At 32.2% G+C, this 24,552-nt stretch overlaps 1 protein-coding gene and 1 long non-coding RNA gene across 2 annotated transcripts in view; one reads left to right on the top strand and one right to left on the bottom strand.

Annotated features, from left to right (window-relative positions):
* LOC132725337 (histone deacetylase 11-like) overlaps positions 1-16,126 on the top strand; it is a 32,942-nt gene extending 16,816 nt beyond the window's left edge. The window contains exons 5-11 of the mRNA XM_060710444.1: positions 1,144-1,371; positions 4,405-4,501; positions 4,727-4,796; positions 5,709-5,817; positions 9,140-9,333; positions 11,205-11,212; positions 13,822-16,126. Coding sequence (XP_060566427.1) covers positions 1,144-1,371; positions 4,405-4,501; positions 4,727-4,796; positions 5,709-5,817; positions 9,140-9,333; positions 11,205-11,212; positions 13,822-14,153 — 1,038 coding nt within the window. The 3' untranslated portion in view covers positions 14,154-16,126. The remainder of the gene's footprint in view (positions 1-1,143; positions 1,372-4,404; positions 4,502-4,726; positions 4,797-5,708; positions 5,818-9,139; positions 9,334-11,204; positions 11,213-13,821) is intronic.
* Positions 5,862-8,825, bottom strand: LOC132725338 (uncharacterized). Its single transcript, XR_009625034.1, has 3 exons — positions 8,279-8,825; positions 7,125-7,235; positions 5,862-6,139 (listed from the first exon to the last, which is right to left on the bottom strand). It is a non-coding gene; the product is annotated as an uncharacterized LOC132725338 (long non-coding RNA).
* Positions 16,127-24,552: the final 8,426 nt, after the last annotated feature.

The following is a 24,552-nucleotide window of genomic DNA, read 5'->3' as shown; positions in this document are numbered from 1 at the left end:
AGCACAGTGTGCTTCTGTGAGCAAATGATTGAAAACTATCATTCTATTTCGTCTTACCAACTTAGCACAGTGTGCTTCTGTGAGCAAATGATTGAAAACTATCATTCTATTTTGTCTTACCAACTTAGCACAGTGTGCTTCTGTGAGCAAATGATTTAAAACTATAGTTCTATTTCGTCTTACCAACTTAACACAGTGTGCTTCTGTGAGCAAATGATTAAAAACTATAGTTCTTTTTCGTCTTACCAACTTAGCACAGTGTGCTTGCTGTGAGCAAATGATTGAAAACTATCATTCTATTTCGTCTTACCAACTTAGCACAGTGTGCTTCTGTGAGCAAATGATTGAAAACTATCATTCTATTTCATCTTACCAACTTAGCACAGTGTGCTTCTGTGAGCAAATGATTGAAAACTATCATTCTATTTCATCCTACCAATTTAGCACAGTGTGCTTCTGTGAGCAAATGATTGAAAACTATCATTCTATTTCATCTTACCAATTAGCACAGTGTGCTTCTGTGAGCAAATTATTAAAAACTATAGTTCTATTTCCTCTTACCAACTTAGCACAGTGTGCTTCTGTGAGCAAATGATTGAAAACTATCATTCTATTTCATCTTACCAACTTAGCACAGTGTGCTTCTGTGAGCAAATGATTGAAAACTATCATTCTATTTCGTCTTACCAATTTAGCACAGTGTGCTTCTGTGAGCAAATGATTAAAGACTATAGTTCTATTTCGTCTTACCAATTTAGCACAGTGTGCTTCTGTGAGCAAATGATTTGAAAACTATAGTTTTATTTGTCTATCATTCTATTTCGTCTTACCAATTTAGCACAGTGTGCTTCTATGAGCAAATGATTTGAAAACTATAGTTTTATTTTGTCTTTAAAGAAGCTGTCCAACTTGCTGGTAGAGGTCTTTGCTCCTTGGTCCATATATTTTTCTCCTCAAATAAACCATGAAAATCATGTAATACCCTAGGTAGCACTAGTATAACTTAAAATTAACACTAGACAAGAAAACTTAATGTAGGAAATTACATATATATTGTGACTTTTTCAATAAACCTCAAAATACATTTGGATTGAGATAATTATTTTTCAGCTTTTAATTTGAACAGTTGTTTGATGGCTTTGATTTTACTCAAAATATCATTATATTGACCTGATTCCTTTACAGGCTGCCAGACTAGCCATGGAGCGTGGTTGGGGTATAAATATTGGTGGAGGTTTTCACCACTGCTCTTCAGAAAAGGGAGGAGGATTTTGTGCATATGCAGATATAACGCTGGCAGTCAAATTCCTTTTTGCAAATAATAAAGAAAAAATAATGAAGGCCATGATTGTTGACTTGGATGCACACCAGGTTTGTGATTTCTTGGTTATTTGACAAAATTTGTTACAATTTATATTCCAGCCATGAGTCTCTGATATGTTGACTGGCAAATACTTCTTATATACCCCCATTTAAAAAGTGGGGTGCATACTTTAATAGTGTGGTTCATTGTAATACATGTATATCCTTTTAGCCTTGTCCAATCCATGACAGATAACCCCTATGGACTTTGAGGAAATTAGGTAGAGACCAAGGGCTCAGTGCCACCTTGTAAAAATATGTTGTCTGATCAATAATTATACCCCCACAAACGAAGTTTAGGGGGGGTATATAGGAGTCAGCTTGTCGGTCGGTCGGTTGGTCGGTCGGTCCACATCATGGTTTCCGGACGATAACTAGAGTTTGGAATGAGGTATTGTAATCAAACTTGGTATATAGCAACCTTATGTGGAAAATCCGGTTGGTATTGCATTTGGACCCCCTGGGGTCAAGATCAAGGTCACCGTTACTAAAAATAGAAAAATGGTTTCCGGACAATAACTAGAGTTAGGAATGAGATATTGTTATCAAACTTTGCGTATAGCAAGCTTATGTGAAGACCTTGGTTGGTATTGCATTTAGGCACCCTGGGGTCAAGGTCAAGGTCATGGTTACTAAAAATAGAAAAATGGTTTCCGGACAATAACTTGAGTTAGGTATGAGATATTGTAATCAAACTTGGTGTATAGCAAGCTTATGTGAAGACCTGGGTTGGTATTGTATTTGGACCCCCTGGGGTCAAGGTCAAGGTCACTGTTACTAAAAATAGAAAAAATAGTTTTTCCAGACAATAACTAGAGTTAGGAATGAGATCTTGATATCAAACTTGGTGTATAGCAAGCTTATATGAAGACCTGGGTTGGTATTGCATTTGGACCCCCTGGGGTCAAGGTCAAGGTCACCGTTACTAAAAATAGAAAAATGGTTTCCGGACAATAACTAGAGTTAGGAATGAGATATTGTTATCAAACTTTGCGTATAGCAAGCTTATGTGAAGACCTGGGTTGGTATTGCATTTAGGCCCCCTGGGGTCAAGGTCAAGGTCATGGTTACTAAAAATAGAAAAATGGTTTCCGGACAATAACTTGAGTTAGGAATGAGATATTGTATCAAACTTGGTGTATAGCAAGCTTATATGAAGACCTGGGTTGGTGTTGTATTTGGACCCCCTGGGGTCAAGGTCACTGTTACTAAAAATAGAAAAAATAGTTTCCGGACAATAACTAGAGTTAGGAATGAGATCTTGATATCAAACTTGGTGTATAGCAAGCTTATATGAAGACCTGGGTTGGTATTGCATTTGGACCCCCTGGGGTCAAGGTCACCGTTACTAAAAATAGAAAAATGGTTTCCGGACAATAACTTGAGTTAGAAATGAGATATTGTAATCAAACTTGGTGTATAGCAAGCTTATATGAAGACCTGGGTTGGTATTGTTTTTGGACCCCCTGGGGTCAAGGTCAAGGTTACTAAAAAATAGAAAAATGGTTTCCGGACAATAACTAGAGTTAGGAATGAGATATTGTTATCAAACTTGGTGTATAGCAAGCTTATATGAAGACCTGGGTTGGTATTGCATTTGGACCCCCTTGGGTCAAGGTCAAGGTCACCATTCCTAAAAATAGAAAAATGGTTTCCGGACAATAACTAGAGTTAGGAATGAGATATTGTAATCAAACTTTGTGAAAAGCAAGCATATTTGGAGACCCCAGTTGGGATTACAATTAATTGAAATATTTCTTTGTACACAGTTGATAGTTTGTGTTGAAATTTTTCTTCAGACTACTTATTTTTCAAAAAGTTGCTGGTGGGGGTATTAATCACCTTCAGTGATAGGTCTAGTTTGAGAGGGAATAAGCCTTTTGTGAAAGGCAAATAAAGTAAAAAAATAAATTGATAAGTAAATGAACTCTGCAAGGCTGAGTAGGCAAATAAAGTAGGAACATAAGTATGGAAACATTTCTAGTTCTCATTTTGATAAGTTAATATTGATGATGGTCAAAAATTGGCAAAACATTATTTATCACTTATGTACAGTTGACTCTCAATAAGTCAAAATCGCTTTACTAAAAATTCTGCATAAGTCTAAGAATTTCTAAAGTCCCGTCAAATTTCCTTCTTTATCTTTGTATTTTAACTCCGCTTAGGTCAAATTTTGACTTACCAAGACTCCTGTTTAGTAGAAAAAAGAAAATTTGGTTCCATCAATTAAAGTCCAACATATTTTCATCTAAATTAGTCGAAGTGTGAAAACAGCCAACTGATCAAAGGTCGGCGACATCAAGGTGAGATGTTGTCACTTGTGATTCACACGTTTCATAGTAATTTTAATTGCCGGTCATCATGTATTATTAACACGTCGTGTAAGTGGCTTTAATCGGTTTCAGGACTTAATTGGTTTTAACAGTTAGATAACTAAACCACGTCCAACTATCAAGTCTGCTATGAATGTTTGTGATATTTTGTGTCAGTTTTTAGAAACTTGTAAAAATACAGAGAATTTAATTGCTGCTGTTGATAAGGTGAATAATTTTGTCACAAACGCCCATTTACATAAACAGTTTACCAAGCAGACTAGTCTTACACATTTCTTTAAACATGTGCTTTACTGATGAAAACTGACAAACTTGCATTTATGTCATTGCTACGAATGTTTGTATTCATGTTTCACTATTAATATACATGTAATCAATTTTGAATAATATAATTTTGTTCATTTATAATTTGATGTTGTACATGTAAGTGATTTACCATCATTTCAACGGTTAAATATTGCAGCATTGCCGCTATCAACAGTAACAAACATACTTCTTTGCACATTCAATCAAGCACATGTATATACATGTACGAATGTCAACGTAATGGCTGGAGATCCACGTTACTCGAATTCCGTTTCTCTCTAAGTAAAAGGCCCAGTCCCTTGGATTTTGAGTTACTGAGAGTCAACTGTACTTAAATGAAATTTATTTTGATGACTTCAATATTATACAGAAATTTGAAGGAATGATTTTTTGTATTTTACAGGGCAATGGTCATGAGAGAGATTTTATGAATGATGACAGTGTATATATAATGGATGTATATAACAGAGGAATTTATCCGCATGACGGATATGCCAAACGTATGTATATTAAGAATAAAAAGCTTTATTTAACAGGGTAATAAATTAAAGTCTTAAAAACTTTACTTGGAAATAAAAAAAAGGACAGGCTCACTGTCACTGGTCTATTGAATAAGTCAGGTGAAGTGAAACATAAGCAATGTTAAAAAAAGGTGTCATAAATAAGATTCTTAGTGATACCTTAAAGAGTATGGGAAAGGTTCAAAGGTTTGTTTGTTATTCCAGGTGCCATAAAGAAGAAAGTTGAGTTAACTCATGGTACAGCTGATAAGGAATATCTGGAAAAAGTAGAAAAGTAAGTTGTTCAGATCCATTGCATTATACTTGGAAGACCTATTATTATTGTCAAATTGTTAAAGAAATAATGAACGCTGCAAGGCTGAGTAGGTACATGTAAGGTTATTTACTTATTGTTGTACATGTAAGGTTATTTACTTATTGTTTACTCACTCATGTGTCTCTGACTGATGTACTATATTTTGACCTCCAACAAACATAGTTTGGGGTAGGGGGCACTATATAGGAATCACTTTGTCCCGTCCCATCTCATTTTGGGAACCAGTAGAGATATCAACTTGATAACTTGGCACAACAAAGCAATATCACAATGCAACCTTCTATGATAAGTTTCATAACTCTTTTAGCAAGGCAATTAATTGTAATTATTATTGGTACACACAAATGAAACATCATGAAATATATAAGTCTTGTTTGGTTCGGACAACTTAATTTTCAAATAGTGGATAGGAGAAGGTATCAACTTCAGTGATAGTTTTGGGTTTACCTGTCCTTATTGAGTACAAGAACAACCTGAATGCTAAAGTTTTTTTATCTGAGGAAGCTGTCCAGAGTGATTAGTTGATCCTTCTATTTTTGTTATTGAAAAGAAATCTCTTTCTTCAACAGTGAATCTTCCAAGTTATCAAACAAATTTGACATTATTTGTTTTTTTTTTAAATTTTATATTTCAATTTTAAAACATCTCAATCTTTTTTCCTTCTATTCTTTTATTATCCAATTTATAATAAGTATAATTGACATAATTCTGTAGTATATTGGTCTTTGCTAAATTTAATCAGTGCTAATTCTGAGAATGAATAAAAGTCAGTTAATTGGAAAAGATAACTTTAGCATTTTAGAGATTTAGAATTTTTCACCCACACTTGTCATTATAAACTAAATATGATTTTTTTCCACCTTTGAACAGAAATTTAGATTCAGCATTAGATGATTTTAAACCAGATGTAATAGTATATAATGCAGGAACAGACATACTGGATGGAGATCCTCTTGGAAATCTGTCAATATCACCACAGGTTAGTGTCCTATATTTTGGTTTGTTTTCACACCAGGATTGGACACGGCCTTGTCCATTTTCGCCCTTCTTTAATCTATAGTAAATCTGTCACATTTAAAGCTTCATTATGGACTTCTATTAAACTCAGCAGAATTCTGTATTTCATAACTTTAAACATCAACACTAGACAAGTTAGTCGAAGCCCGAAATGTCCTATGTTAGCCATCTAGATTTCACAATATTTCTTAATTTGTTAAGTCACTGTCAAATTATCAAAGTTTCAAATGTCATGTATGCTGGGGTGTAGTACTTCTCGAATCCTTCCACCAAGAAATGAGATCCTGCAGAATACACAAAAAACAACTTGTAAAGTCATCAGAAATGACACTAAATGTACACTGTTACAATAAATACACTTAAAATGTAACCAGTCACATTAAAAATGACTTGAAATAGGGCACTTCAAAAATTTCAAAGAACTATTTTCTAGCCTACAACGGGCTGGGTCTAATTCCGTACCGGTTGAGACCTAAATGAATCCAAAATTTAAGTTAAGTCAAAATTTATACTCATTTTCCTAGTAATTTATTGTTATACAAGTACAATCATATAGGTTTGACATGTCTGTAACAAATAACATTAATGCAGTACAATTTCTTACATATGAAACTTCATGCGAAAAATCAGCCTCGGCCAATAGAATTTACGCAAAAATTTATATCACAAATTCTGTCATATCTTTTGATTTTGTAAATGGATTTTCTTCAAATAAAGTTAACTGTTACCGGCTAATGTCATTTAGTTATTTTTATGAAAGAATAAGCCCTTATTGCTTACAAATTTTAATAATAACTCCATTTATTTTAATGAGGGCATGAAATTTTGGGTTAAAGTACAAGTAATCACAATTAAATGTGCTTTTTTCATAACTTTTTCTTTCAATTTTGCAATAAAACTTACTGATTATGATTTTACCTATATAGCATGGTAAATAAAGTAAAGTACAAGATATATACCCTACAAATTGTTTGCTTAAGATATCAATAAAGACAAACAGAGGTAATCTTAAGTTTAGCAAAGAGGTTACCATATCCCCATGGGCTATGTCTTCTGACAAAGTAAGATTAACCAACTCTCACCCAAATAAGGCTAAAAAATGATTGCACATACTGTCTCCCACTTTAAATCATTGAAAAGTCTTAAAATAGTCAAAAATTAGAGAAATTTTCTCTGGATATACATCAAAAATATCTACCAAATATTGCCCGAGCATTGGGAATTGTTGCCGTCAATAGCTGAAGTTTCAAACTGGACATAAGTTATTACCTTCTCATCTTGTCCTGACAAATCTGCTGCCAAACTGAGCTGAAGGAGTTCTTCCATAGATCTTAACCAGTATATAAGGTAAGGTCACCCCGGCTTTGGTAACTGCATGGTCTGAAAAAAAATATGCAACACTAAAACATGTCGGAGGAAATTATAAGAGGCATTTGTGCTGTAATTTTGATATCAAAAAAAAGGAAGAAAAACATTTCTTAATTAATCAATGGCTCGATTTGCTAATTCACACAGGAGGGCTTAAATATTGTGTGCTTAAAATGCATGCCTGCATGGAAATAGCAGTTACGACATTATAAAGCTAACCTATTTTAACTGCTGTAGCAGCTGCTACAACAACAAGAACAATCACATCAACTGTTTTATAATTCTAAATGAGCCAATTATCCATAAACTACACTGTTTAATGACTAGACCATTTTTTGTGTGTATAAATTAGCAATTATATACATTCTGCAACACAGCAAAACATCAAGATTCACTACACTGAAAATGCCTATATTTCCAACATGTAAATCACATGTGTCATGTTCAATTGTCAGTTCTGCTTCATTGAAATACAAGACACTAGTGAATATTTACAATCTGATTACTACAGCATCAACTCTTTGCTGAAACATCAGTGCATATAATGTGTGGTCCATATGAGCAATAGGCTACTATGGTGCTTGTTCGAATCCCATGGCCGGTGCCTAAGACCTCTGGAATGAGCTTGCCAATCACCTTTTTGCCAATGTAACCAGCCTGAAAACATGCACTCCCCAATTCCTTGCTATGCATGGTTTATCCATAATTTAAAATGCATTTCTCTAAAAAAAATATCATTTTCTATATAAATCTTATAAAAATAAGCTATAGAGCTAGTAAATTGCTAAACACAGGGTGCAAAAATAAAATTTACCAATTTATTAACTGCTTAAAAAAAAATTAAATTTCATTTTTTAATTTTAAATTCATTTTTACAGTTTTAATTCAATAAAATGTGGTTAATCCTTCATGCAAAAGCTCTGCACCCTTCTTCTGCACTTATTCAGACACAGTAGCAGACATCTACATTTGAAGGGGAGACAACAATAACAACATCTGTCCCAATTTAAAATGTCAAAATTTAAAATTTGAAATAAAATTTAAATTTTTCAAACCTGTCAGTTATCCTTTATTTTCCTGATTTCTATTCATAAATACAACACTGATGCAAAGTTTCATCCATATCCATCAACCAGTTCCCATTTTTCATATTTCTTATTTAGGACACGGCCTTGTCCATTTTCGCCCTTCTTTAATCTATAGTAAATCTGTCACATTTAAAGCTTCATTATGGACTTCTATTAAACTCAGCAGAATTCTGTATTTCATAACTTTAAACATCAACACTAGACAAGTTAGTCGAAGCCCGAAATGTCCTATGTTAGCCATCTAGATTTCACAATATTTCTTAATTTGTTAAGTCACTGTCAAATTATCAAAGTTTCAAATGTCATGTATGCTGGCGTGTAGTACTTCTCGAATCCTTCCACCAAGAAATGAGATCCTGCAGAATACACAAAAAACAACTTGTAAAGTCATCAGAAATGACACTAAATGTACACTGTTACAATAAATACACTTAAAATGTAACCAGTCACATTAAAAATGACTTGAAATAGGGCACTTCAAAATTTCAAAGAACTATTTTCTAGCCTACAACGGGCTGGGTCTAATTCCGTACCGGGTTGAGACCGATTATCATTATTTCAGTTGTAACTTCATGTGTAATGTATCAATTTAGCAACAGTTACATAGCACTACTACCTTCAAAAAAGTAGATTTAATCTATTATGACTTCCAAAATTAGCTAGGTGAAATTTTGAAAATGTAATGTGATTGAAATTCAGAGTTTTTAGTTTTTCAGGAAGTAAAAGTTATAAATTGACATTTGACCTTTAAAGTTTTGCTTATCTTACTAATCAATGAAAAAAAGAATTTACTGTGGTTCTAGAATGAACAATTGTATATAACTTTAGGGGATCATTGACAGAGATGAAATTGTTTTTCGGAAAGCAAATGAAAAAGGAATTCCTATAGTCATGGTAACCAGTGGAGGATACCAGCGAAGTACAGCTCAAATAATAGCGAATTCGATCCTCAATCTTCGCGCTAAAGGCCTTATCAAGTGTGCGGCAGCTGAAAAAAGTCCGGAACCGGTGACAGGTTGTTCGTAGGTGTTGTTTGGTATCTTATTTTGTTTTGTGATTTTGTTTTGTCAGTAATTCTTGTATTTTTTTCAGTCTCAGCGCATTTTTATCTTTTCTTTTTAAATTTCACTCTTTTTTATCTAGTTTCGCATAGGTCAGTGATTTTACTCAAGTTCCCACTTGCTCCCGAAGTAATGCTAGGACGGGATTTCATGATCACCAGTATGGCAGTATAACTAGAAAATAACTATATGACCTTAAAAAGTATATTGGTTTGACCAAATACCAAGCAAAAGTAAGACATTCTAAAAAAAACAATCTGTGAATAAAGAATTCTTTTTTCAAGTTCTCTGGACTTGTCATAAATTTGTCTTTACTGTATTATAAACTCTTAACTTTACAATACTTGTGTCATTTGATGTTTTCTGCCCAGTTATTTTGTGCTTTATTGTAAATCTGTCATCAAACAGGAGAATTTTAAATGACCCCTTTTTAGATGTAGTTTTGTATGTCTATCTTATATACAATGATAAGTAGAACAAAAACTAACACAATTTTAAATATCAAAACATGTTTCACTTAATTAGCTTCGTCGGTTGATAAATAACAAAGGAAATGACAAAAACATACCAAACAAATGTCTATGTTAAAAGATGCCACATTTGGCGCAGTAAAAGAAACATTATAATATTGTTATAAAATAAATAGTCTATTATATTATCTTTTGTACTAAAATGCTTTTTACGGTGACATTTTGGTCTAACCCTTGGAGAATGGCTTCATTGAGCACTTAGTAGGCTGTTGAAAGACTAGTTAAAGGGAGATCTTTGGTTCTTCTGCTGCCTGACCAAACATAGTTCTATAGTGAAATAAGTTTTTAGATTTTTTTTAAAATTTCATTTAATATTTTTATCAACCAAGTTCTGCCCTGTTATGGTATAACAAAAACTTCCTGAATATTTAGTCAAGTACATGTAATTTCTTTGAATAAATAAGTACATTAAAATAAATTCAGTCATTATTATTTGTACACTTGACAATATCTCTCATTACAACTATTCCTAAGTTTTCAGAAAAAATATATAAAAATTAGCACTAGTCTGATGGCAAGTTGATTTAAAGAAATGATGTTTTCTTAATGTCTAAGCTCCTGTCACGCACTATGCTCTGAAAGTTGTTAGTTAGAAAGCTCCTCAACACTTTATTTCTTTACTGCACATTTAATTTATATTTCTATATAATCTTTGATTTTATTTATTCAGTATTCTATACTAATCAAGATTTATAGATTGTTAGCAAAAATTGATAAAAACTTTACAATTCTAAAGGTTTGCAATTGACTTGATTCTCCTGCAATTAGCTGTTAATATTGAGGATTTTTTTTGTAATTAAAATACTAAAAATTCAGCAGACAACAGTGTAGAGACTGGTCATGTTGCAAGCGGTGCAAGTATGTGCAGGCTAGACTTGTTCAGTACTACTGAAATAGGCATGTCATTATGAGTGAGACTAATTAAAGCCAAGTTGGAGCACCACACTAAATATCGAATTCTGGTATATCCTGAATGTTTATATATGTTATACTTGAATGTTTAAATGTTAAAATCTCACCTTTTCACTCACTGAAATGCACATTAAGAAGGTTAATTCATCTCCTCACATTAGTTTGTGAATGAAAAATATAAGAATCACCAGAAAAAAAGTGATAATTTTCTACTTGTGATCATAATTTCTGTCGAGCGTTTATAGGTACTGCTCCAAGACTGTAGTGAGTTAAATCAGTATCCCCTATCATAATTATCCTATACATTTAATATGTTTAAACATATGTTGAGATTACAAGTAAAGTTAAAGGAAAATTTGCTTGAAAAGTAATTGTTTTATTTGCATACAGGTACATAAGTTACACAATAAGGCACACTCATCATTGAATTTATATTTTACAGCTTGAAGTCTAAATGTTAGGACACATGATAATGTAAATAAAGAATCAAGATAAAGGGTGTGTAACATTTGTTTACATGCTAATTGGTTGGATATGCTTTTAGTTTAGATGCATTAATTTTTTTGTACGTTTGTATCTTATTAAGGATTACTTTTAATTAAATACAACGTAAAGTAATTATTTTTAATTGGTATCTGTTATAATAATCAAGTAGCTGGTACTTAATATTTCCCATTATGTTTGTACAATAAAATCATTTGCATCAAAAACTGGTAAGCACTGATCTGAAAGCAATAACTATTTTAATCAAGTCCTCTCTTTATGTTGTTTTGGCCTTGTCAATTATCAATACTTACGACATTAGTTTAAGTGATGTCAGTATTATTTCATTGTACTCTAAAGTTAAGCATCTAACAGTATAGTCTCAAAAGTTGCACAGACATGCAGAGTTGTCTGACTCTATACTAGAAGTATAGGCAGGTCATTAACACACTTGCTGTAATATCACAACTTATATAATGGAGAATGACAGTCACATGAAAGTGACTAAGAACAGGAAGCATTTTGATTGATTCATTTTAAACTGAGTCCCAGAATCAGCCAATCAAAAGTTGCAGTTTCAGATTTGTTTACGAGTTGTAAATTTTACATTGGTTGACTTTAGAAACAGGATGACCAAAATGAAAGATGAAAAATTGCATCATTTATATTTTAGTGAATTCAAATTATTAAAAAAAAAACAAGAGGGCCATGATGGCCCTGAAGTCGCTCACCTGTACATAGGCCCCCGGAGCGGGGCCAGTTTAAAGCCCGGGGCTTTTATTTGAACTAACTTGGTAGACAACCATTAGAAGATGTTTCATGCTAAACATCTAAGGTCTAGCTCGTTGGGATTTTTAAAAGAAGATTTTTTTAAGTTTTTTCTTTACACATATAGTTAAAAACAATGACACACCTGGGGCAGGGCCAGTTTTGACCCCAGGGCTTTTATTTGTTCAATCTTTGTATACACTTACTAGAAAATGTTTCATGCTTAATATCTAAACTCTAGCTATTCGGGTTTTTTCAAAGAAGATTTTTAAGTTTTTACTATACTCGTATAAGGAAAATCAATGTCCCCCGGGGCGGGGCCAATTTTGACTCCAGGGCTTTTATTTGAACAAACTTTGAAAACACTCACTAGAAGATGCTTCGTGCTTAATATCTAAACTCTAGCTATTTGAGTTTTTTCAAAGAAGATTTTTCAATTTTTGCTATAGTTTTACACATATAGGAAAAATGAATGACCTCCGGGGTGGGGCCAATTTTGACCCCAGAGCTTTTATTTAAACAAACTTTGTAAACACCCATTAGAAGATGTTTCATGCTAAATATCTTAGCTCTAGCTATTTGGTTGTTTCCAAAGAAGATTTTTTAAGTTTTTACTATACACATATAAGGAAATTTGGAAAATCAATGACCCCCAGGGCCGGGCCAATTTTGACCCCAGGGCTCTTATTTGAACAAACTGTGTAGACATCCATTAGAAGATGTTTCATGCTAAATATCTTAGCTCTAGCTCTTTTGGTTCTTTATAAGAAGATTTTTTAAGTTTTTACTATATGTATATAGGGAAAATCAATGACCCCCTGGGGCGGGGCCAATTTTGACCCCAGGGCTTTTATTTGAACAAACTTGGTAGACACCCATTAGAACATGTTTCATGCTAAATATCTCAGCTCTAGCTCTTTGGGTTCTTTAAAAGAAGATTTTTTAAGTTTTTACTATATGTATATAGGGAAAATCAATGACCCCCTGGGGCGGGGCCAATTTTGACCCAAGTGCTTTTATTTGAACAAACTTGGTAGACATCCATTAGAAGATGTTTCATGCTAAATATCTTAGCTCAAGATCTTTTGGCTCTTTAAAAGAACCTTTTTTAAGTTTTTAGTATATACATATAGGGAAAATCAATGACCCCCTGGGGCGGGGCCAATTTTGACCCCAGGCTTTTATTTGAACAAACCTGGTAGACACCCATTAGAAGATGTTTCATGCTAAATATCTTAGCTCTAGCTCTTTGGGTTCTTTAAAAGAAGATTTTTTAAAGTTTTTACTATATGCATATAGGGAAAATCAATGACCCCCTGGGACGGGGCCAATTTTGACCCAAGGGCTTTTATTTGAACAAACTTGGTAGACACTCACCAGAAGATGTTTCATGCCAAAAATCTAAACTCTAGCTCTTTGGGTTTTTTAGAAGAAGATATTTTAAGTTTTTTCTTTTGGTTGCTATGGCAACTATAAAGTTGAAAATTATGAAATGTCATTTTACAGTTATGTCTATAAAGATTGAAAGCTCAACCTAAATTTCTTCATGTTAACATAGGAAAGAATTGTGACTATTAATTTCATAAAGTGATTGTTTGTATTTGCCAAGCTAAGAATTTGGAACATTCTAAATCACTTTCAATTTCATCAAGGTAAGGGTTAAATTGATACATAACAATCATAACATTTTTATATTGCATGATCTGTGACTGTTACTAATAGCTTCAAATAAATGTTTGCCTTTCTTTTGTTACAGAAAGAAGCTCAAAATGTCAGAGAAGTCAGAGTGATTTTGGATTATTTGCTAAACTAAAGAGTGTGTGTCTATCCAGCTCGGGCTCCAGTAGATCTGAGGTTCAAGCTGTACCAGGCGCTGGCGCCGGTCCAACATTGTCTCTGTCCAGTACTGATCTTTCGAAAGAAGAAAAACTGGATGAATTTTTTAGTAGCGATGTACCAGCTTCAAAATCCTGCTCAGACCTTTCATATTCATTCAAAGATGAGTCAGACATTGATATAGCTAGCTTACTTGATATGAAGTTTGGAAAAATAGGTGAAGCTGGGAAAGGAAAGAAGGAACAAAGTTGAATAAATATTTGAGAAAGAAAATGAGCAAATGATCCAATTTATAGGGGTTTTCTTTGGTGTTATTTTTTTTTATTTTTTTTTTTGGGCGGGGGGGGGGGGTGGGAAGAGGGTTGTTAAAATATTTTAAGAGTTTAAAGAAATAGAGCCTCTATTATGTTATATTTGGACATTAACATTCCTATTGATAGCATTCATTTAACCTTGAGCATGCAGTGTTTTGGTTTAAAATTATATTTAGTGGTTGTTTTTTCATTGTGTTGAATTGTTATCATTTTTGAAATACAGGATGGTTTAAGGTGAAGTTTAATTTTACCGTAAGACAGAGTAGATTGTCTATTATCAATAGTAATAACCTGTCTAGTATTAAAAGTATTAACCTTTCAGAAATTTGCATTTCTACTTCTTTTGCTTCTATAGTGAGTGGGAAAAATTGTATAAGTTTATGTCATGAATGAATGAAATAATCTTTACAACAGTTTGTGATTGGATTTTTCTTTCCAAAATAGCTGTTATTTGTCTGCTCATTTCCTTTTAATCTTGAAAATATTAATACAACATTTCATGAAAAAGTTTACAGACATATAGTTATACTGATTTACTAACATTTTACTGTAGAAACAGTGGATTAACCTTTAGTAAAATGTGTCCATGTTAACACCAAAGGCACCCTGTATGACAGCCAGTGTGATGGACATGCAGAAAGACATCTTATCTTAGCTGTTAAAATTTGCTATTTCTTTTGCTGAGCAACCTCAGACCAACATGGCCATTTTACTAAAAATGATCTATTTCTAATCTAATAATTTATGTAATATAGTCACATTTTAACTATAATAAGCCAACGTCTGCATATTTCCCTGCATAATCTTACTTCTATGTACATTGATTAAATACAAGTTATATTGATTGTATACATAATTTATTTTTGTTTGATTTTGTTGAAAGCTATTAGCTTATAGACACACCTGAATCCATTTCTGGAACCAGCCAGTAATAATAATTATTGTAAATTTTGTTGTTAAGAAAACAACTGCTTGCCCTGATGGGTTTTGTATCTGTGCGGCTAGGGATTGTTAGATTAGTCTAATAGTAGTGGCAAGGTGGTTAAGGTGTCTGCCTCTGAACACAGGAATTGTGCTCAAGCTTTACTTGGGTCATGACTGTGTTACTTCTTATGACACCATTACTGCTTTGTTCCAGGAAGCTGACTAGAGAGTTATTATTATAAATTGCAAAAACTTGTTTCGCAATCAAGCTTTAATAAATATGATTTAACTAATCAAACTTTTGCCACTTTTGATTGTTTTGAGATACGCAACTTCATTCTTTTTACAATTAAATGAAACTTGCCATACTTAATTAGATTATAGTCAACAAATTTTATTTTTTAAGTTTTCTAAATGATTGATGGTATGTCTGATGAACCTTGTATAAATATACATAGTATACATGTAGTATATAATTAACATGTGTATTCAAAGTATTGTTGATAGTGTGATTGTACCTAGTTAAATTTGAGTTTGTCATAATGTTTCTCATCAGGTTTCCATATAAAGGTGGGCCTTTTCACAATCTCTGAAGTTGTTCATTTAATCAGAGTTATTATTTTAGGTCAAAGACAAAGCCCTGTAACTCTAGCAAAGATTACCATTGAATTATTCCCCTTTATAAACTTGGAAAATAGTCTTGGTAAAAGTGATGTGTGAGAATTATATCTCTTGAACCACTTCAGGTTATCACTTGAAACTGAAATATGGTTAATATTGTACATCACTGAAGAAGACCCATAACTAAAGTATGAATTTACTCATCAAAAACAGTAGAGCATGCTGTCTTGGGATAGACTATTTTTACATTAGGCAATTGAAATGTAATGGAAAAGACAAACTCTAATTTACTGATAATTTTGTTTGTGTTTTAGTGCAATATTAACATTTTTTGTATTGTTTTGAAATAAAGTAGTAGTTTTGCTTTTGTTGTGTGTCAATTACTTTCTTCATACTCTTAAATTGTAGCACTGTTTTTATTCTGTATATTACATTTGTTAAATTAATACTGGGCAGCAGCATCTATGTAGGATTATTTTAATACACAGTCAATGTGAAAATAGGAAAAGCTCAATGCAGCTGTCAAGAATTACTTTTAAAAATTTATTTTTTCCTTTTTAGTAAAACAATTTCAGTACTTTTAGCTGTGTTTTGATATTTTATGTTATTGATTCCCTTTTTCAATTATTCAGTACTATGTGATAATCATTAAAGTACATGCATTGATTACTTTGCTTCTTTCATTTTGAATCTTTATACATGTGTATTTTGATGCAACTAAAAGAGTAGGTGTTGGAGTTGACCTCTATTTATTTTAAGGTCATTATGCCAAGGTCAAATGTAACAATAAAATACTGGTCTATTCTACAAGTCATAGGTTTTTAAAACTTATTAGTTATAATACTAACCTGTATCATTATTTCTCTTTGTTATTAATATAACACTTAGCTTTCATATAATTAGCATAAGTATGTTAATAAACCACCGTGACAGAAAAAGTTTGGGCACAAGTGTCCTGGTTTTGAAACACTCATTGCCTTTAATCAAAATTTAGTGTCTGACAAGATATATGAATTATTTTGAAGTTTTTTGTGCCCCCACGTTAGTGGCGGGCATTTAGATTTACCCTTCTCCGTCTGTCTGTCTGTCCATCCTTCCGTCCGTTCACTTTTGTGTCGCACATAACTCAAAAAGTATTTGACCTAGAGTCATGAAACTTTACAGGAATGTTGATCAGCATGTGTAGTTGTGCACCTGGGTATTTTCGTCTGGATATTTTTAGTATTTTCAGAATTATTGCCCTTGACTTAGTAAAATTTTGCAATTTTCAACATGTGTCGCACGTAACTCAAAAAGTATTTGACCTAGAGTCATGTTACTTTACAGGAATATTGATCAGCATGTGCAGTTGTGCACCAGGTATTTTCTTTTGGATTTATTTAGTATTTTTAGAGTTATTGCCCTTCACTTAGAAAATTTTTGCAATTTTCAACTTGTGTCGCATGTAACTCAAAAAGGATTTGACATAGTCATTAAACCTTATGGGCAGGTTGCTCAGCATATTTAGATTTGCACCTGGGGTTTCGCTTGTGGATTTATCCAGTATTTGTAGAGTTATTTCCCTTCACTTAGTAAAAAGATTGACAGAACAGTGGCGCGGTGGGGGCAGTCGTGTCCTATGGACACATTTCTAGTGTTTTTAGCTCACCTGTCACAAAGTGACAGGGTGAGCTTTTGTGATCGCTTTTCGTCCGGCGTCCGTCGTCCGTAAACTTTTACTTTAAATGACATCTCCTCATAAACCACAAGGCCAATTTCATCCAAACTTCACAGGAATGTTCCTTTGGTGGTCACCTTTAAAAATTGTTCAAAGAATTTAATTCCATGCAGAACTCTGGTTGCCATGGCAACCTAAAGAAAAAAAAAACTTTAAATATCTTCTTTTAAAAAACCATAAGAGCTAGAGCTTAGATATTTGGCATAAAACATCTTCTAGTGAGTGTCTACCAAGTTTGTTCAAATAAAAGCCCTGGGGTCAAAATTGGCCCCGCCCCGGGGGGTCATTGATTTTCCCTATATGCATAAAGTAAAAACTTAAAAAATCTTCTTTTAAAGAACTCAAAGAGCTATGGCTAAGATATTGAGCATCAAACATGTTCTAATAGGTGTCTACCAAGTTTGTTAAAAAAAAAGCCCTGGGGTCAAAATTGGCCCCGCCCCAGGGGGTCATTGATTTTCCCTATATGCATATAGTAAAAACTTAAAAAATCTTCTTTTAAAGAACCAAAAGAGTTAGAGCTAAGATATTTAGCATGAAACATGTTCTAATAAGTGTCTACCAAGTTTGTTCAAATAAAAGCCCTGGGGTCAAAATTGACCCCGCCCCGGGGGGTCATTGATTTTCCCTATATATGCATATAGTAAAAACTTAAAAAATCTTCTTTTAAAGAACTCAAAGAGCTATGGTTAAGATATTTAGCATCAAACATGTTCTAATAGGTGTCTACCAAGTTTGTTCAAATAAAAGCCCTTGGGTCAAAATTGGTCCCGCCCCGGGGGTCATTGATTTTCCTTATATGTATATAGCAAAAACTTAAAAAATCTTTTTTGAAAAAACCCAAATAGCTAGAGTTAAGATATTAAGCATGAAACATCTTTTAGTGAGTGTCTACAAAGTTTGTTCAAATGAAAGACCTGGGGTCAAAATTGGCCCCGCCGCGGGGTCATTGATTTTCCTTATATGTGTATAGCAAAAACTTAAAAAATCTTTTTTGAAAAAACCCAAATAGCTAGAGTTTAGATATTTAGCATGAAACATATTCTAGTAAGTGTCTACAAAGTTTGTTCAAATAAAAACCCTGGGGTCATAACTGGCCCGGCCCCAGGGATGTCATTGTTTTTAACTATATGTGTATAGTAAAAACTTTTAAAAAATCTTCTTTTAAATAGCCCATTGAGCTAGAGCTTAGATGTTTAGCATGAAACATCTTCTTATGGGTGTCTACCAAGTTTGTGCAAATAAAAGCCCTTTGGTTAAATTGGCCCTGCAACGTTTGAGGGGGGGGGGGGTTGGGTAGGGGGGCCTATATACAGGTGAGCGACCTCAGGGCCATCATGGCCCTCTTGTTGTTTTTTTTTTGTCATTTACAATGAATATTATTTCCACTCTATATCTATGTGTTAATCTCGAGTTTATTCAGTGGTAATGTTGTTTAAAATTTCTAAAGTATTTCTAGTGTTCTTGAACATAATATCATCATGGTGTTATCTTAGTTGTACTTTCTCTTGCTATATTTGATAAATATACATGTATATCCAACTGGATTCTTTGTATGAAATATTTATTTTATCTCACAGATATTGCTTACTTTTTCTGTTTTTGACTTATTTGACAAAGTACATGTATTTCAGTATGAATTTGTTTATGGAAGATTGAAAAAATAAATCATTTGATATTGATAAAAGTTGAATTACAGTTTTTTTTTCCCCACCATACTTAATGCATAGCAGTTTAGGTATACTTGTAAAATATTCAAGTTTTAATCAATATCATACAGTAGTTTAAGTCTTAAAGTATATCCAGTGGTGAGAGGGTCTGATACCCCAATACTCCTATGAAGTATTTCAGGGTATCATGTAATGGTGCTTTATTGCCCTGTGTTTAATAGAAACAGGTGTTTCGTCTTGAATGGAGTAATTTCTGTGTAAGTTGGCTCCATAAATTACATATACTAGCATTCCTGTGGAGTGGGTTGCTCATATGTTTCCATTGGTGATTATCAATACTGTTAGCTCAACACTAATTTAGGCTGGACTTTCTATTCAATTTCAAAATACATTGTATTAGAATTTAGCAGCTAACAATATGTTCTGACTGTACTATAAAAACTGGTCTGATTTTTAGCTAGACTATACGAAGTATATGGAGAGCTGTCCTACTCGCCCCGGCGTCGGCGTCCAGATTTTAGTTTTGGTGCAGTAAAATATTTTTCACTATAACTTTGTCATTTCTTAAGGTATCAACTTCAAACTTCAAATATATGTTCCTTATCATCAACCACATCATATGTGACAAGGTTCATAACTCTAGCACCAATATTTTCAGATTTATCTCCCCTTGAACTTAGAATTTTCCTTAAAAAATACTATTTTTTACTGTTACTTCCTTATTTCTTAAGGGATCAACCTCATACTTCAAATATATGTACCTTATCATCATCCCCATCTTATGTGACAAGGTTCATAACTCTAGCACCAATATTTTCAGATTTATCTCCCCTTGAACTTAGAATTTTCCTCAAAAAGTACTATTTCTTACTGTTTCTTCTTTATTTCTTAAGGGATCAACCTCATACTTCAAATGTATTTACCTTATCATCATCCCCATCTTATGTGACAAGGTTCATAACTCTAGCACCAATATTTTCAGATTTATCTCCCTTTGAACTTAGAATATTCCATAAAAAATATATTTTTTTACTGTTACTTATTTATTTCTAAAGGGATCAACTTCATACTTCAAATATGTTTACGTTATCATCATCCACATCTTATGTGACAAGGTTCATAACTCTAGCACCAATATTGCAAGAATTATCTCCCCATAAACTTAGATTTTTTTACTAGAAAAATGTTATTTTTTATTATAACTTTTTTATATTTAAAGGTATCTACCTCAAATTTCAAATACTTATTCCTTATCAACAATTACATTTTATGTGACATTGTTCATAACTCTTGATGCAATATTTACAGATTTATCTCTCTTTGAACTTAGGATTTTCTTTAAGAAATATAATAACTTCTTTTCTTTTTAAGGTATCTACTTCAAACTTCAAATATATATTTCTTATCATTACACAAATGTTGTGTGACAAGGTCCATAACTCTAGCATGACTATTTCTAGAATTATTCCCCTTGATCTTGGAATTTATGTTAACAAATATTATTTTTTTACTTAATACATAATTATACACAATTGATTTTTCTTTCATAGTTTTGTCCTTACTGCGTCCAGTATTTTATTAGTCGAGCTTTGCTGTCTCCTGTGACAGCTCTTGTTATTCTGGTAGAAAAGGCAAAGTTATTCTTACCTTTACATGACATTCAAAGAGTTGAATTATCAGAAAATGTCATCAAGCCTGATTTTGTTTTTTCATGATCATATTAAGCTTATGTTTGAAATGTTTAAAACTTCCTATCTGCAATAACACCAACTTTGGGATATGATTTAGTTATTTTAAGGTAAATAACAATAATAACTGGATCAGGATCAATATTATAATTATCTAGATTAACTTTGGAAAACATATTTTTTATAAATGTATGCAAGATATCCTTCTAAAATTCCATTATCTTATGTAATTTTAAATCCATTTTCAAGATACTACACATTGTTTACTTTGGAAGAATTTTGACACCAATGTGATTGTGAACCAATTTTGTACATGGGGACTCAAATATTTTATTTCAAAATTAAAACGAACAATACTTTTCATTTTCTCATCATTCAGCTTTATTTAACATGAACAATTACTCTCACAGTTACCATGGCAACAGACAAAAATAAGAACAAAATTAATACAGAAAAAAGTCACAGTAATAAGAAAAAAACAGCAATGCATAAAGAGCAAGTTGTAAAATAGTAGCACTTCTACTTCATAAAGTACAGCATGTTAAGTATATACATGATTTTTTCTTTTTTCTGAAAACTTTCATAAAATATTTACATAGAATCTAGAACAATGTCTATTACTTTCTACCTCATATTTAGGCTTCCGACAAAAATTGGGTTATAAAAAGATTCTGAGAAACTGATGTGCAAAGATGAAATTATAAATATAGACATTAATGTTGAACTTAATTTAATATCTAAGAATAGAAAAATTTTGGTACATGAAGACAGTTTGGTGATAACATAAAGCACTTTATTCCTTCATTTTCTACTTATTTCTTACAATTCATAAAACATTCTACGAAATGTACGAGGTTAATTAGTTCAATGTAATGCCACACAATTTCCAGCTGGTTTTTGTAAAAATAGTTAGATATTCAAATTTAATCAATGTTTCATAAAATAGGTAAAAAGAGAGCAGTACATGTAACTAGTTTTACAAATGTAAATACTAAATCGTCTTTTCTTTGAAATACATGTACTATATTATTTTAACAAAATTCAAAAAACTTACCAAAATGCATTAATATTAATTTTTATTCATGAAAAATTTGAAGAAAAAAATGTATGTCCCCATGTCTGAGCACTATATGTTCATTTCTTTCTCATTTCTGTAACTTGAAAAATAAATTGTTAAGTGAAACAGGTATCAGGAGACTACTAAATACAGACGTGAATAACAATAATCATTTAGCAGAAACATGTCTTCGTAACAATTTAATATTGGCGAAACATTAGTCTCATGCAAAAAATAATTATGAGGATATTTTTCACCTTTTACACCTTGCATATATACATAGCATTTTTACATGTAACTGTTCAGACAAAACTAAACCCTTCTACACTTTTGTTAGAAATTGATAGTAATTGATAATTCTGATCAGAAATAAATGTTATCTTAGCTTATTAAGCAAAGACTGAAACTTATGCTCATTTGTTAATTAAAAGTCCCTCCTTGTAGAAAAGCTACAACTTCTATGTGCAAATAAGTCTAAAGGGTAAGTATTAATTTTCATTAACATTATGCATATATTCAACTTGCTAATTACAAATGGAATTTCCCTCATGTGATGTCAATACAAAACTGAAATGACCTATTAGAAATGAAAAACAGGAACATTTTTAATGTTGCCACTAAATATATTTTTGAGAGGAGTGTGGAGCAAGAAACATCCCCCCCCCCACTATTGAAATGAAATATACTTTTGTATTAATTATAAAAAGATACACTTTTTAATATGCACCTTCAAAAATTGGGATAATGTCCTGGCAACTATATAAATCAGACATATTGCACACAAGTTGAAAATGGGGACTACCTGAGCCATTGAAAACCTTTACATGTAAAGTATTATTAAACTATCTAAAGACTTGGTAACGCGACGGTTGGCCTAGCAGTGTATCAGACTTGTTTGGGGGTCAAAGACTTGCTTTTAGGGCAAAGACTTAATAGGAGGTCTAAGACCTTTTTAGAAGTCAAAAACCTTGTTTGGAGCTCAAATACTTGCTTTTAAAAAGGGCAAATGCTTGTTTTTAGACAAACACTTTACTAAATGACTTGATTAGAAGTCAAAAACTTGTTAGGAGGTCAAAGAATTGCTTTTAAGGCAAAGGCTTTTTTCTAGGTCAAAGACTTGTTTAAAAGTCAAGACTTTTTCTAGGTCAATGATATGACATGCAGCAAGATCACACTAAAGACGGTTATAAACATTAAGATATGACTTTACTTTCTCTCTCAAAGGTCAGTATGACCATAACATTTCTACAAATTGGTCAGTAAGTTATCGTTATGTAATTGGCCACTATGTATACGGCATGACATTTCAGTGAGGTCAAATCAATTAATGGAAGAATACAAACACAATTATATAAAATTTTGGGCAACTCAACCAAGCTAATACTACTGAACAAAATAATACAATCTGTTTTAATTTCAAGATTTTTAACTTTCTAGATCGTAAATGGTGTAAAAGCTGTTATAAATGTTACACATCTGTAACAATCCTGTAAAAATATTATTTTCTAATCATCTTAAAAATGAAACATCTTAAAAATACCAAATATATTCTGGAGATTAGCACTCTAAAAGTCTTACATGATTTATTGACAGATGGTGAATGTAAAGAAATGGAGAAAAGTTTGAGATAACATGGCAAATTTCTTAACAACCTTGTAAACTCATAGTCAACATTTACTTCTCAAAAAAAAATATCTACATCAAAGACAATATGCTAAAAGGAATACATTTCAATTACATCTTCACACTTTCTGGATTCTTTTCTTTATTCATAAAATCATTCTAATATGAATGTATCATTCATTTGTACATCTGCACAGTTTTATTCACAAACATTTTAACTTTAACATTAGAATCAATAATCATATGCATTTTAAAAATTCATAACACGAGAATTTCATAGTAAGCAAAGAGAAGAAAAAGCACTGCGAAAATTTAGAAAAAGCAGCAATATCTTTATCAGGTGTAATGAAGTTGGGATCTTTACATAAACATAACAGATACTTGAATGTTAAAAAAGTTTTAGAATAACTTGGCATCTTTTTGGTTATTCATAGCAAAAATATTCCTATAGTACCTGCTGTTCTTTTAACCTTTATCAAACCTAAGTTGTAGAAATGGACACAACCATTTATAAATGTGAATTTATTTATTTATTAGCTTTAATCAGCCATCAATACAGGGTGTGATTTGACTGTACAGATATTCTTCCTGGCCTAGCTTTGTAACAGCCACATTAGCTAACCATGATTAACACCAAAACATTCAAATGATAAAAAAAAAAAATATTTCCTATAGCAACTTATTGGTAACTGTTGTTATTTGTAGACTTAAGCATAATTTTGGATAATTTAACCCACTTTATACATGCATTATTTCAGGGCTCATGTTTGGCAAAATTTTGGGCTGATTACTGCCCCATTCCCCCATTAATATAGTGGTTTTTTAACCCTAAAACCGAAAAAAATAATATATAACGGCTATAGATCAGGGATCACGTTTTGAAGTTGAATTTTTAAACAAAGTATCAAAGATGTATTCAATTTCATTGGAAATAAGCAAAATATTTCATGACAGCAGCTTATGGTTGATTAATTTGTTACCTGAATCTTGTTTTCGCTTGTTTTTAATGAATTAATTTTCTTCTGTTGAAATTCTCC

Source organism: Ruditapes philippinarum, unplaced genomic scaffold (genome assembly GCF_026571515.1).
Source record: "Ruditapes philippinarum isolate M1 unplaced genomic scaffold, ASM2657151v2 ctg4097_1_1_1_1, whole genome shotgun sequence".
NCBI lineage: Eukaryota > Metazoa > Mollusca > Bivalvia > Venerida > Veneridae > Ruditapes > Ruditapes philippinarum.
The sequence above is the reverse complement of the archived record's forward strand: the minus strand, read 5'-3'. Positions and strand labels throughout refer to the sequence as shown.